Genomic DNA, 16,211 nt, shown 5'->3' with positions numbered 1-16,211 from the left:
ATTAATGCATTTTTTTAAATAAAGGTTTATAACATCTTATAACACTTATTTTTAAATTTGATTCACTTACTAAAGAGAAATATAGTAGTTTTTCTACGTGACATGTCCTCCTACAATCATTTAATAAAATGAAAGAATCGGATAGAAAATGCAATTGAATGATTAGAGATAGTTAGAAACTTCTGATATGAATATAACTCACCATCCAGCAATAAACTAATACTCGGTAACCGCTGCACAGGTCGTATTAAAAGTTCCTGTAAACTTTGTCGACCGCATTCGGGTTTCGTTTGGCAAATTTTGAGGAAGGCGTGAAATCTAGAAAAATATAGATTAATATATCAATCAAGCAATAGAAGGCGCGCAAATTAAAATTTTTACCTATCACTGTTTAACACAAATAAAAAACTAATTTTATTAACAAACTTACAATCATGTTTCTTTAGATAAAATCACTAACAACGATTCGAATTAAGAAAAAGTCCGTGCGTCCAAAGTGCACACGTCAAAGGTGAATCTTCTTTGTAAATTAATTATTACTAAAATTGAGGTAAAAGCCCCGCTAGACGATCATATACCATGTATGTATATGTATATATATACATGGTACATGATCGTATATATATACATACATATATCGTATATCGATCTTTTTTCGCACTCCTCTACTGCTTCATTTAAGAATAGGTTAAAACAACTATTCGAGTAGTAAACCTTGTATCTTTCTTCTTATTTTGGCTACTAGTATGTGTTTTGTTGTCGTTCTACCGATCTATAAACTTTGTATTGTCTACTTAAATATTTTGTTCTCTGTCATGTCACGTTTTGTTTTGCTTTATATCCTTTTTTTAATCAGTGAAACTTTTTGTGGATATATCCAATGCTTTAATTCTTATGTTTATATTTCTTTTCTGACTTCTACTTTTAGAGATGTATCTGTTTGTTTCCCAAATGAATAAATAAATAACTATATTCACACTGTTTGTCTTCGTAAAATTTAGTTAATCGGTTATGGTTTTATCAGCCACCAATGACAAGAAAGGCTCAACAAGGCTAAATAATATAGAAGAGAGTAGAAGAGAATATAGGGAGTATCCTTTGTATCCTCTTATGTACCAGACCCTGCTTGTTCTGAGCGTGGTGGGTACGACTGGCTACGCCTCAGAAGAGAGCTTGCTTTATCAGTGTTCTTACGTGTTGGTTCCATAAGACGGAGGTGAGGTTCACAACCTTTGGACGTATCGCTCACTCACTTTAGGTAGATATTTGTTTGTTCACTGTCTAAGTTCACAACAGCTGCTTATTATATTATTAGTAATAAGATATATAATTTTTTAAATGTATTTTTAATTATAGTCACTTAAGAAACTGTTAAGATATAATAATTATGTAGGAAATAAATAAAAACCATCTCCTCATTATATTAAAATAATATTGTAAAAACATACACCAACGTTCTATAATAAGGTCACATACTATACACAGACTAATGCACTCTCTAATCGTGCCAATGACATAGCACGACTGTATCTTATTTAAATGAATAATATTAACGCTATTTATTTATTTACAGCTTATGTTCGGTCAAATGTGAACCATAAATATTATAAAACTATTAAACAGTTAAGTTATTTTTGTAAGATTTCATATCCATTTATATTTAAGTACATTTTGAAATCATAATCATAGTAAATTAGAGAAAACCATTGCAAGAGTAAGCTGAGAATGGGAGCTTGTTGACGCTGGACAATGCGAGCCGAATACACAGCAAAAACTTTATGTCTCGAACGTACAGTCTCATATTCAGCATGATTAAACTAAATTTGATGAAAGCTGAATCCATACGAAGTTCTAGTGAATCATACCCTAAAACCTCAAAGAAAGACATAGTAGGGTAGAGGTAATCGGGGCAAAGTTGCAACATTCCAATGGATTTAAAAATAATTAATTACATTGTTAGACGGCTTAAGCGGTAATGTAAGACAAAGATCGAGATTTGGAGCGAATAAATGACTGTAAATATACGAATCTACATAAGGCCTTCGAAAATTAACCTACAAAGTCGCTACGGGCTACAACTCCAATTGCTACGAGATTGTAGGATGTAGCAGTAAACGCCCGTAGCCCTAATTTCTGCTACGGTATTACAACCGACAATGATGCTTATGATATTGTTGTACGAAGACGGGTGGACTGCCATGTTTCTAGATTTTTCCACTAGTTAGAGAACTTTTCAGCAGGCTATAATATGATTTCTGACCGTTTCAGGAGAGGGTCAATAACAAATTAGAAAATTGTAATTTCCATAATGTTACCCTAGTTTTCAGGAAGCTGAAACCTTTTTTCAGTCAGTTACAGAACATGTGTAGTCGATTGGTGCAGTTTTCAGGAGACCCGTTTTCAGGCGTTTTCAGGCCTAGGTATACCCCTTTGATGAAGGAATATTCTAGACCGAACTTTCTAGGTGTGAGACAAGGACGAAATGATACGAGAGAGAGAGAGAAGATCAGAACTTTCTCGAAACTAGACTGAGCACCACTCTAGAACGCCGTACGACTAGGACGGAGCAACGTGCGAAAGAGACAAAGAGTGCGGACGTTCTAGAATTGTGCAATCGCTACTCAGTAGCAAGCCCGCCTAGAAAGTTCTCGAATATTGTTTAGAACTATACCCAGGGATATATAAGCGAGCCGAAACGCGACTAGTCGCCTTTAGTTTTGAATGCGATAACAAGAGAGAAACACCGAAGCGATAAAGTGCGAATAAAGTGAATACAAGTGATAAAGTACAGTGTGAAGTGTGCATAAGTGAGGTAATTAGTGACTGTGTTTTTGTGTGTTATTAGTGCATCTCTGCAATTAATTCGTGCCCATAAATTCCTCATTGATTTACCAAGAAATAAACCCTTGAATAAATCTACGGCATTTTCTATCCGATCCCCTAGCTCGTAACAATATATAACTTGCTCATCCTAGATTATACTATTTTAACGCAGAAATTTATGTGACCAAGATATAATTTGAAATTTTGGTCTACGATTTGTTAAAACTGCAATTATAAGGTCAAAAAATATATAGAAGTAATAATGTCTTTGGTATATATAGCAAAGAAATTCGATGTACCTTTGAAAAAAATTCAAACCAGAGTGTTGTAACGTTTAAAGAACTTTATTTCACATTACGAAACACAAGTGGCCATCAGCCGTCCTAATTTAGTAGATTAAATAGGATAGGCTCATTTTGATATGTATTTGAATTGGTTTAACACGCTAATATTACAAATTTTAGACGGTAATTGATGAAATAAATAGACTTCTTCAAGTAATTTGTACGCGGCTTTGGCAAGATAAGCACACTCGCTTGACGAGTATTGCGTGTAGTTATGGAGGCGTAAACGAACACTTGAAGCCAATATAAGCCATTTAGTTTTGACCCCACTCATAAATTGTAATTTAACATTCTCGTGCTAGCCTTTTTGTATGAAACATATTCTAATCTTGCTACAAGTGCGCATGTGCAATAGTTACTCGTTTGACTAGTTCAGTTGTTATCTCGAATTAATAAGGTTTATATCTCAATTTAATAAAGTTTATATCATAATTAAATCAAGTTTATATCTCAATTTAATAAAGTTTATATCTCAATTTAATAAAGTTTATATCTCAATTTAATAAAGTATATATATCTCAATTATATAAAGTTTATATCATAATTAAATAAAGTTTATATCTCAATTTAATAAAGTTTATATCATAATTAAATCAAGTTTATATCTCAATTTAATAAAGTTTATATCTCAATTTAATAAAGTTTATATCTCAATTAAATCAAGTTTATATCTCAATTTAATAAAGTTTATATCTCAATTTAATAAAGTTTATATCTCAATTAAATAAAGTTTATATCATAATTAAATAAAGTTTATATCTCAATTTAATAAAGTTTATATCTCAATTATATAAAGTTTATATCATAATTAAATAAAGTTTATATCTCAATTTAATAAAGTTTATATCTCAATTTAATAAAGTTTATATCTCAATTTAATAAAGTTTATATCTCAATTTAATAAAGTTTATATCTCAATTTAATAAAGTTTATATCTCAATTTAATAAAGTTTATATCATAATTAAATAAAGTTTATATCTCAATTTAATAAAGTTTATATCTCAATTATATAAAGTTTATATCATAATTAAATAAAGTTTATATCTCAATTATATAATGTTTATATCTCAATTTAATAAAGTTTATATCTCAATTTAATAAAGTTTATATCATAATAAATAAAGTTTATATCTCAATTATATAAAGTTTATATCATAATTTAATAAAGTTTATATCTCCATTAAATAAACTTTATATCTCAATTTAATAAAGTTTATATCTCAATTATATAAAGTTTATATCATAATTAAATAAAGTTTATATCTCAATTATATAATGTTTATATCTCAATTTAATAAAGTTTATATCTCAATTTAATAAAGTTTATATCATAATTAAATAAAGTTTATATCTCAATTATATAAAGTTTATATCATAATTTAATAAAGTTTATATCTCCATTAAATAAACTTTATATCTCAATTTAATAAAGTTTATATCTCGATCTCCCTTTCTCACTCTCTCTCAATCGGTCTCAATCGCTCTCTCCCTTTTCTTCGACAAAAACGCTGCCCATCTTCATTAATTAATTACCCTCATGCGCCGCCTAAAGAAGTTTCACTTCAAAATAATTTATTTTTCTATAAAAATAAAACACAGCTCGTCATAGAAAATATACCTGGGATTCTCCCGGTCGCACTGTTGCAGCATCTCCTTGGTGTTTTCGAAAAAGTTGACAAAGGGAGGGTAGGCTTTCACCATATCCGGCGTGTATCGGAGTACGAGACGCCCGATACTGACTTCCTCGCTCCAGTGCGCCTGCGCCCATTTCAGCTCTTCCAACATGCGTCTGAATTTTTTTTAACCCGCTTCAAAATTAACTTCATAACACACATATCTGAGACTTTACATTAATATATCAGAAATTTTTACCTTGTTTAGTTAGATATTTAAAGATTTCATAAAAAATCTATCTATACTCTGATTTTTAATTCCGTAGAATTCAGACAGCTATGACTTTTTGACATGTAAGAGATTACAAATCTTTTTTGCCTGGCACATTTTTCAATTGCAGCACAACATCTGACTCTATACATACATTGAAAATTAATTTGTTGGTAAATGTATTAAAAGAGGCTTTACGGCGAGTGATAGTTACGTCCCTTTTCATCAGAAACAGTAAAAAAAACTCACAAGTAAATATAACATATTATTACTAAACCTGGAATTATTAGTCAGTGATGCCAGTTAAAGAAAAAAAGTAAGTAATTAAAGTTAATTCTATATATTGTTCGTGATATTGATATATTTGTTATTTTTGTATTGGGTCACTTGAGTAAGTAAATATTAAGATTTACCTTTTCGTATGTTAAACATAAAAAATACGTAGTTTATTTTATTCAATTTTTTTAGTACCAACACTTATGAAATGTCAGAATTCTACGGAATGAAATATCAGAGTACAAAATATATTTATGTAACTAATGCCAAGTTACAAAACTGAGATTAAGACATAATTATAACTCACTGATGCAGTTCATATATCGGTGGTAAGTTTCCAAATATAATCTTGAGTTCTGTGTTGTTGAGCAATGCCTGGTTTTTGCCATTATTCGTATCTTCTTCTGCCATCTCTTCCAGCGGTTGCTTGAACATCTGTAATTTTGAATTTTAATAAGAAAAATGAAGAACTTACGAATTAGTGACTTAACTGAACTGGTGACTTGAAAGAAATATTTCTCGTCAACAAAAATAAGGAAAAGATTTCTCGAAATTATATTTCGTTTTCAAGCATAGACAATGTGTGGGTGTATAACGGCCCCTAAGTGTCAATACACGCCAGTTAAGCATATGAGAACAGATTATCTTCCTTGTAGTACTGAGTTTTTTTGATTAATAATTACATATACACATACAACATATTTAATTTTCAATTATATCAACCGTGTTTTTTTTTATTACAGGTAATTGGGGAATTTATATGCTTATCACTTATGCATTGCATATCCTCAACATTTATTTAAAATGTAATCAAAATATGGATCGGTGTAGCAGTGTTATTGGACACTTGCTTGTGTTAAATAAACATTCTTAGTAGCAAAGGACAAACATTAATTACTCATCAGTGTTAAATAAAGTTTATCAATAACTCCATGGAGATTCTAAATCGTATTAATTTCTCGCTTCCTCTCAAAGTGGCGAAGACTGCTTCAAGCCCTTAATTATCGTGGTGAGTCTGCCCGATAGCTTTGAGATAATCCCACCACCTCGAACCTTTGATCCTACCCGTAGGGCTCCGTCTATTACCTTAGGTCTCTTGGTGCAGACATCCTGTACTTATTTATATATTCACTATTTATGTGTTAGGGTACATCTGTAGGGCTTAGGGATCCATAGGGTTGTTAGGTTCTTACATCTCACCCTCTCATATATGTAGTTATCTAATGCAGCTTGCTCATACATACATTACATATACTATACAGATACTCCTGACATACAATACATATAAAGATTAAACACACATTTCAGCTGTACACTGTTCCAATATAATTGGTGTGTATGTGTGTAAAATTTGTTATGTCATATTTTCTTGTATAATTTATGCGAATACATTGTTATAGAATTTACAAATAAATAAAACATTCGACATATCAGCGCCATCTGTTATCTATTATTCTAAAAACCCAAGGGTGATATTGAAGTTACAATAGAGTCAGTACTGGCACAGATCTAGTTTGATATAATTAATAGAAATAATAACAAACACAAAACTGTGTCTGTCACAAATAAAATATAAACTTACTGCGACAATCGTTTGTAGTATTCCAACATAGTTCGACTCGGTCTGCAATAATTCCATAAACACTTGTTGCCTCGGTGACATTAACTTCCGGACAACATTATCTGGGACTTCTGATTCTGAAAAAATAAAGACAGTAAAATAGATTTATAAAAAGGATTTTGTGACTAAATTTTAAAATAACATAACAGATATAACTTGCTCGAATGTGATAACTACATATGTTGGGTACGCTCAATTCTGAGCAAATTCTTAAAAAATCTTTACACTACATCATCTAGACTACATAGAGAGGGCTAGTCACTGATTTTTTTTGTGTCATAATCATGAGCCAAAGATTGTAATCCTAATGTGGATCACATAATATGTGTATATGTTCTTCTATCTTAATGATATAAATGAATTCTTCACTTACAGAAATAATTTATTTCAAATAATTGTAATTACCATCATGGAGCGTTCAAGTATTTGGGGGGGGGGGTCCTCTTGTAATACGTTACGATGCGGGGCGGGGATTGAATTACGCGTTATTGTTAATATTATTTTCGACTTTCGAGTACTTTACACCACATAATGGTAAGTTTTAGGTTTAAAGAGCCACTGGGGTTGGTCACGAAACGTTTTACTATTGGATACAGAAACGTTACGGCGCGTTTCATGGAGGAGGAGGGGAGGTCAAGAATCTTCAATAATTGCGTGACGTTACACTTGAACGCTCCCTAAAATTCTATATAAATAGACAGAATAGATTGTTTTAAGCATAGACAGTAGAAATTGAATAACGACTTTGTGATTTTAAAAAGGCGAAGGACAAAATAACTAAATTAACAAATTTATATTCTAAATGCAAACCTTCAAGCAATTGCTTTCCATCCGGCGAGGGCGTGCAATCCAACAAATTCCCAGATAAACTCAGCAGAACTGCATCGCCAACGGACGACCTCCTTTTATGCAACGCCGCATCGCCGCCACGCAACTTGCGCTTGCGCATACGCAGGTGCGCGGGCGTCCCCGCGACGTTGCGTTCCGTGTTCTCTTCTACTGGAATTGAACTGCCTACAGATGAACGGCGAGATATCTCGTCGAGGTACTGTAAATTTAATTATATTTATATTTCTGTTACATCATTAATATATATATTTGCGAAGGAATACGAAGAAAAATTATAAATATAGTAAACAAACAACACACAAATCTATACTTTCTTGTCCAAATCTGTTGGCAGTTGTAACCGTAAACAGACATGTATTGTAATTATAAAAAATGTGTGCGTACTAGTGTACACACGTAAGAAGTGAAACTTCTTTATGAGCTTATTTTTTGAAAAAATGATCTACTATATGCAATTTTATAGATTGGTTAAATAAAGTTAAATTAGATAAAGTTTAACAAAAGGCTATTATGACACAGGCTTTTATACATGAATACAAATAATACAATTATTTCATTTTACCTTATTACTAAGAAGAAATTTGCAGAATTCCATTAATTGTAATAGATTTATTGTAACCGAAAAAATGTGACGGTAATTTCTTTTCCAACGCCGATAAAGAAGTTTCACTTCAATCACAATAATTGAGAAATACTGATATTTATAAAACTCACATCTTTGAACAAATAATCCCTTTCATCTTGCGCCTCCTCGTTCTGAACAGACGCCCAGAACCACTCGGCCTTCACGATGTGAATGCTTTGCGAACAGTCCGGAACCACCACTGTGTTATGTTCATCCACAACCTAAAACATTTACAAACATCTATAAAATCCTGCCATTATTAATTCAAAAGAAAGCTAAACAACTAAAATCAAAATATCAGTCCGTCTGACATCCTTAGCCCACTATAAGTTATCCACCAATTGCGTACAAAATAAGTCAAACGACATTTATACCGAAGACGAAAAATCATTATACAGGGAAATCTCTATAACTCGAATGTCAAGGGAAATGCAAAAAATCGAGTTAACGAATTTTCGACTTAACAAGAACTTGAAACTTGAACTGGTGAAATTACGACTAACGCGATATCCAAGTGTATTTTTCAATTGTATGAATACATTCATTGCACGTGTACAAGAAAAAAACAATAGGAGCCACGAGCCCAAAAATTCATATTCGATTTTATTGCTGTTATTTCGGGGTTCAAGTAAGACGTCATTATATTTTATTAACTACGACTTACAGTCTGCTTTTTTATGATCAATACTTCGCAATGAAATAAAATGTGTTCGAGTTACAAACTCCTCAAACTCAAATAATTTAAAAACGCGATTTCAGCGGAAGAGAATGTCATTTTTTTTTCGACTTACTGAGGATTTTGACTTAACGAGGTTCGAGTTACCAAGATTACACTGTATTATGTATATATTTAAATAAACATTTGTAGCTCCAAATTATCCCATGGAGCGCTGATATGTTTTACAAACAAATATATGTTTTATTTACGATATTTCTAGTTATAGTCTTACCATTAAAGAATTTTAATACTTGTCAAACATATTCGCACGCGAATTTTTAATTTCGTGTCTATTAAACTATCAAAGGAAAGATCTGTTATGCCTATGTCATAAAATCTAGTACTTCGTATACTAGATAACGCTACCGAAGATTGGTATGATGTGATGACTGGTATTTTGATCGAAAGCTCAATTGCCCTTAGTAAGCTCATTTAGTAGATTGAATTAAATGAAGGTTAGTACCGGCAAGAATCCAAGGCATGATACGCGAGCGTCACGGATGGTTGTCGAAGTTGGCGTCACGTTGCAAGTTACCGCTTCAGAGGACAAGGAAGGGAGACTCTCGTAACACATGTTCCCACTTTTCGCTTTAACATCCCCGCATATCGAGTGACGCTGACTCCTTACAACCCTATGCGGCGTCTTAAATATCGCAGAGTCGTCTAACTCATCCAAAGTCAACACTTTGGGCGTTCTCATATCCGTACTGTCGACTGTATCGACTTGCACTGGTGATATATCCAGATGCATATCATCCAAATCTCTTTTTGGTGTAGACACATTCTTCAAATCAACGAGGTGGGAAGGATCCACTTCCACTGTATTACGTTCAGCGCGTTTCTCGTATTTCTTCTTTCGCTCGCTTCTAAACGATGCCGTGAAAGATTTCACACTTCTCCGTAGTTTGGACTTCACTGTTTTCGAGCTTTTCATGGATGTGAAGGAAGTGTCAAAGATGTTGGACTGTTTGCTGAGATTCATTGAACATATGGATGTGTTGTCATCTTCTCTAATAGGCGACGATGTTGATGCTACAAATTCTCCTGCTGGGTCCGTGGGCTTTACACTATCAGGGCTAACTGGTTCCACAGAAATATCCCCCGCTACTTTTGTCACTGAATCCTTTTTAGTGCGTTTGAAAATCGTCGGTCTATTCTTAAACTTGAAAGAGTCTTTAATTTTCAGTCTTTTGATTGACTTCCAGGTGGAGTCTTCCGTTTTATCCGGTGATAAATTCGCAGCATCTATTGGACTCACTTGTATGTTAGAGTCTGTTGAGTTGCGACTCCTCTTTTTAGCTGATGATATTGTTGTTGTCGAGTTACATTCAGCTGACGATGGTAACAGAAACCCAGTTTCATCTTTGTAATCCAAATCACATAGACTCTTTGTTAGGGATGAGTTCAAAGATCCAGCTTCCGTTAAACAGTCTACAATGTTGAATATATTCATAGATTTATTTTTAAACACTTCCCTTTTGTCTTTGAAGGGTGCTCTGTTTATGTGTGGCACATGCTTATTTTCTTTATCGCTATTTTCGTACTTTCGTGTATCTATACTATCAATTTCATTTTCACTACCTACGTTAGCCTCTACGGGCTCGATATTACTAATACTGGTCACGTCTTTACTTTCGCAACTATTATTCTTTGTTTTTCTAAACCTATCTCTTGCGTTTTGTAAACGCTTTTCTCTTTCATCTTCGATTGTATTGCTTTGTTTATTTGGACTAGAGCGACAACCGGACAAACGTGCTGAGAGTCTCCGATAGAGGGAGGTTTTTGGTGTGGTCTGAGGTCTTGTGGGAGTTGAGCGGATATTTGAGTTAGGGGTATTCGAATGGGGTGATAGGATAAGCGAACGACCGAAAGTCTCCCCATTGGCCATAACCTGAAACATGTGTGAAACACACCAAGCAATGATGTAATGAAGCCATTCCAATCTTCATGCAATATCGTAAGCCACAGAATTTTGGAACTATTGAAGGAACTAAGAGGAAGCAACTACACAATGTGTGAATTACGCTAATATGAAAGTGCTGTAATATGATAAAGCTGAATTTTCTGAAGCAGTGAAACAAAAACTAGACAATGGGTCGACTTTAAGCCGTAGGATAGGGCAACGTCAATGCTTAGGCAAAACCTAATTCTAGAGGAAAGTCGTTTGAGGTTGCAAATATGAGAACTAGATATTTTTTAATGACATGTTTCTAGGAAAGTAATAAATGACAATTCTACTGAGCCATATCGCACTACGTGGCATGTGACTTACACTAACATTTAACCAGATAAATTTTAGAGTCAATTGCGCAAATCTTTGGTAAAAACAACATATTGAGAACATTTATTTCATACTTACGACATGAGTGCAGTCAGGATCATCCAACTGGCATGACGCACCACCATTACTCGCAAGGACCTCCGCCATGTGCTGAGTCTCATCTTCGGGGAATCCCACAAAACAAACCCTTGCACCCGCGAATACTCGCAACTTATGCTCTTTCTAAAAGGCAACATTACATAATCATCAAACAGAAGGAGAGAGTCAACTCAGTGATTAATAGAAAGAAAATCTTTATGTAGCAATAACTGGGGACATATATGAGGGAAGCCGCTAGACATGACGGTCTCTGGCGGTTGCGAATATATGACAGCATAAAGTCATTATTTACAACACAGATAGAAAGAACAATAATTATGTAGCATTAATTTAGTTAAACTGGGACAATTTTTTATTCCCTATTTTATTTTATAAACAATAATTGTTGGTACTGTTTTAAAAACCAACACAGTCGCGGCTTCATAACTCAATCACAATAATAGATAATATGACCTGATTAATTTTGTATTTTTTGTTTCATGGACACACTCACTGCCGAGGACTCACGACTGCGTGGGCATTTTCAGAACTGCTACGCTCTATTCTAGAAGGACCCTAAATTGAATTGGTTCGGAAATACTTGGGCAGCTGGTTCCACATAGTGATGGTGCGTAAAAACCGCCTATGCTCAGTTGTGGAACAACGGACGTCCAGGTGATACGAAACTAATAAACATACAATCAATTAGTCTGTTCGTAAATATTATAATTGAGTTTATTTTCTGTGTAAATGTAATGTAGTTATACCGCCATTAATAAACATGAATCTTGCTGCGTTTTGATGAATAAAGAAAGAAATACTTACAATAATAGCATCATCAGTGGCCAGGCAGGCGGGATCATCCCGTCTTTCCCAGCATGCATCAACCCAGGATCTCGCCAGAACTGGGAGCCCAAAGCCCGAGGCATATCGATACTTATCGCCTGTCGCGGCAGCCGCTATCAAATGGGTAACTTTACTCGACATATCCTTCCGTATTGAGCCTCCCATGTAGTGTATCAGCGTTATAAGGTACGTCTGGTAAATCAAACTTAATAAATTAACAACAAGTAGTTGTCTAACTAGATAACTACGTAATTTATTGTGGTTAATGTTATCAAAGAATTTTATCCTAAGAATTTTGGCCTTTGATCATGGCTACAGTCATTTCTGTGTCTGTTTCGTGACCATTTATTTGTTTCTAATAGGCATAGTGGCGGATTAACAAATTTTCAAGGTTTAGGCATGTCCTAGAAATTATTTTTACAATCCAACAGCTTCGTTGAAATTGCACGTAATATAAAAATTATTCAGCCATCCAGTTCGCAGCCTCCAACCAGTAGTAGGACTGACTGATATAGGGGGGAAGATGGAAATAGATTTTCTGCAATTTCGCTATTTTCACTTATACAATGTGGGAGCTGAGGACGTAGAGTTGGATTACTCATTGGGAGGCGGCGAACTAGCTGTTTAATTCTAGAATATATAGCTATACCAAATGTATGGCTCGCCAGTGCGTCGGCTTTTTAGGAACAAGCATTTTTTTTTTTAAATTGAAAATACGATTAAACTTACAAGTTCATCCTTTTTTCGAAAACCCGAGAAGCATATAACAGCTCCTCGCATGGCCAAAGAGTATAGAGGACGTGCGTTCGCTGGAGGTGGCTCATCGCGCTGCGCCAGTTGGAGCACCGCAGTGGGACCCAGCACCCTGGAACAAAGAATTATAATAATTCCATTAATATAGTGTTAACAGTGGAGGCTATAGTGTGGCGTATCAGGGAATTAAGGACCACAGATACCAGGACGTTCCTTTAAAAACATCGTGAGAAATCTTTTGAAATATATTTTGTTTCTATTAGTTATAGTACAGTTATCACCCCTATAACGAGGTAGCTATGACAGAGCGCGTTGTAAAAAATCACGTTGTATGAGTATTCTCGTTTCTTAACTATTCTTCTAACACGATGTTAATTAAGTTATTTCGTTTAATATTACACAATTGAAACAGGTGCAAAGGTACGCAATTCTAATTATGGACTAAACAAATCATTATAAACTTCACACCACAGAAATATAACTTGAGAAATGTTCGCGTTATAGGAGGTAAATACCGCGTTATATGGGGGACAAAACTCGCGACCTAAAAATAGAGCCATGGCTCGAAATTCATATTGTTAATTTTTTAAATATTATCGATTCCATAATTTATTAACACGGCCCGTCGCCACATTACTTTTCATTTCGCCTTGGTTTTCATATAGACTGTTTCGCTTTTTTTTACTTATTTTCTGGTATTTTATTTTGTATATTTGTACAATCTCGGAACCTTACATTCTTCGGACATGTATCTCGGCGTGGTGTTCAGTCCATAGAACGCCTTGTCGTCCAGGAGTAGGTGGACGGGAGTAGACCGTAAGGTCACCTACGCGTTGGACTGACCAGATTAAGTCTGCCGTAGGAGGTTCACTCAATGAGTGTAGCAGGAAGACCACTAATAGGCAACAATGGCGAAACGTCGTGAAGCGCATCATATCTGCCCCTTCTAACACCACTACTACACAGCCATCACGACCGCTCTGTCAAGAGTGTACCGGATAAGAAGAAGAAGATATGAATTGTTTCTTATTTGTAACAATTTAGATTTATAACATGATATAGTATGCCCATATAATTTGCAGGTGTTTGTACGTATGGACAATATGTAACTTCACTTAAGGCAAAGTATTAATTACAGTATAACCTTATATTTCCTATACTAATTCCTTCTTTCTCCCTACGACTGACAATTGTATTCGTTATTAACCTGGAGTCATGTATATGTCGTGTTATGTGCCTTATATACCTGAGGATACACCGAACCACTCTTTATGGTACATTTAAAAACTCGGCTGGTCCGATCACATAGGCACGACAAGCAGGGATAAACTTGGTAATAGCGCAATGCTGTCTAAACGAATCGATTAAGTAAGTTTTCACAAAGTCCACTTATAACATATACGCGGGTAACACTGAAAATGTTTAGAACTGGCCAGTTAGAAACATTGCTAATGAAAACTTTTTTGAATTTCAATTTTAGAACTCTTTGGTAACCCAATGTATTGCATTCATTAGTCATTTGTTTTTGCGAATTGGCGGCAAATCTAATACTTTTGTTACAAGTAAAAAGGAACTTAACGCGAGAAAATTTTCAGTTATATTTTAAGCGTGGACGTAGCAACGACGTCACAATGATGATCAGCGAGAGGGACGTCCTTTAACAGCGACTACTGAAGATAACATCAGTGCTGTGCGACGCACGATAGAGGAAAATAAGAAAGTGAGTATTTGCTTTTACCAATGTATGAGTCAAGTTCAAAAAATCTTACACGAACATTTAGGCGTCAAGAAGCTTTGTAACAGATGAAATCCCCATACTTTAACCGACGACCAGAAACACCTTCGCATTGACTGGTGAATATTTGGTGTCGAGATAATGAGTAATCCGCCATACAGTCCTGACCTCGCCCTGTGACTTTCATTTATACCCAAGAACTAAAGATACTATTGCAGGTATTCGCTTCACGAGGCCTGAATATGCGGTGAAAGCTTACGAAAAAGCCATAGAAGAGTAAGACTAAGGAAGAATGGGCCCACTGCTTTTCTCAGTGGTTCCATCGAATGCGACGATGCGTAGAGAGGAACGGAGATTACTTCGAAAAACACTTTTATTGACAACTTTTTACATTAAGCCGTTTTTAATTTTCAAACATTTCAGTGTTACCATATGTTGTGTTAATATATCTATATTAATTATTATAATTAATTTCCATGAAATGTGATCAGGGGTATGACATCCCATTCAAAACATTATTACAAAAGACTTTTAACGGCGTTTTAAAATGGTTAATACGGAGAGTATTTTTCACGTCCGTTCTACGCCCTTGGTTTTAGAACTAGCAGTAAATTTAAATTTAGAACCATAAGTTCGTTCGTAATCTTCGTTCGTTCTTGTGAAGATTAAGTTATACATATACATAGATTTTATTTTGTAATAAACCAAGGGCACAATAACTGTCAAGAGTTAATTATTAATATATAAATAGTGTACGTAGCGCCATCTAGTAACAGTGTTTAAAAGTTGAATTTCCTCATTGTCTGTTGCACACAGATTGATAGAAAAATGCTCAAAATAGAGAGTAGAGACCGATGAAGCCAGTTGGACAAGACTTGAAAAAAATATTAGTTTTTTTGTATAAAAATTTAAGTGTATATATAAATACCGGCAAACTTCTTGGACAAATGTCGTTGACTGCTCAGAAGCGATTTGTAGATATCACTTGGAGAGTGACGTTTCGATAGCGTAATTGGTAAATCAGTTGACGTTTGCGTCCCGCGCTGTGTACGATGCGCAAACTTTCCCCCAGTCCCTTGCTTAATGCTCAAGAAGTTTGCCGGTATCTGTATCTTTGGTGAACGTGGATGAATGATTCAAGTAATAAATGAGTTTATAAATAAAATACGAATCTAACAATTTGCCTATGTTCTTTTAAAACCAAGTTTGACTAATCCTGAAGCAACCACTAGATCCGGTCGTCGTGTAAAATAATGACTAATTAACGGTATGATGTCGAATGCGGAAGTCGAAACCCTACAACTGCACTAAGAATCCTATGTTGACGCCTCACTAAACGCCGTAATCCTATTTCGATTAACCTGTTAAACCGCTTGC

The 16,211-nt window shown here is 34.5% G+C and overlaps 1 protein-coding gene across 6 annotated transcripts in view; it reads right to left on the bottom strand.

Annotated features, from left to right (window-relative positions):
* LOC123717624 (protein ECT2) overlaps positions 1–16,211 on the bottom strand; it is a 43,376-nt gene that overhangs the window by 14,017 nt on the left and 13,148 nt on the right. For 4 of the 6 annotated variants that reach the window (XM_045673708.1, XM_045673709.1, XM_045673710.1 and 1 more), the window contains 10 exons: positions 13,076–13,211; positions 12,326–12,538; positions 11,501–11,644; positions 9,605–11,032; positions 8,513–8,644; positions 7,760–7,997; positions 6,911–7,026; positions 5,636–5,763; positions 4,787–4,957; positions 203–318 (listed from right to left, as the gene is read on the bottom strand). In XM_045673708.1, coding sequence (XP_045529664.1) covers positions 203–318; positions 4,787–4,957; positions 5,636–5,763; positions 6,911–7,026; positions 7,760–7,997; positions 8,513–8,644; positions 9,605–11,032; positions 11,501–11,644; positions 12,326–12,538; positions 13,076–13,211 — 2,822 coding nt within the window. The remainder of the gene's footprint in view (positions 1–202; positions 319–4,786; positions 4,958–5,635; positions 5,764–6,910; positions 7,027–7,759; positions 7,998–8,512; positions 8,645–9,604; positions 11,033–11,500; positions 11,645–12,325; positions 12,539–13,075; positions 13,212–16,211) is intronic. The other 2 variants (XM_045673712.1, XM_045673713.1) reach the window with 1 other exon arrangement.

The sequence above is a fragment of the Pieris brassicae genome, chromosome 13, assembly GCF_905147105.1.
Source record: "Pieris brassicae chromosome 13, ilPieBrab1.1, whole genome shotgun sequence".
Taxonomy (NCBI): Eukaryota; Metazoa; Arthropoda; class Insecta; order Lepidoptera; family Pieridae; genus Pieris; species Pieris brassicae.
This window is presented reverse-complemented; position numbering and strand designations above follow the sequence as displayed.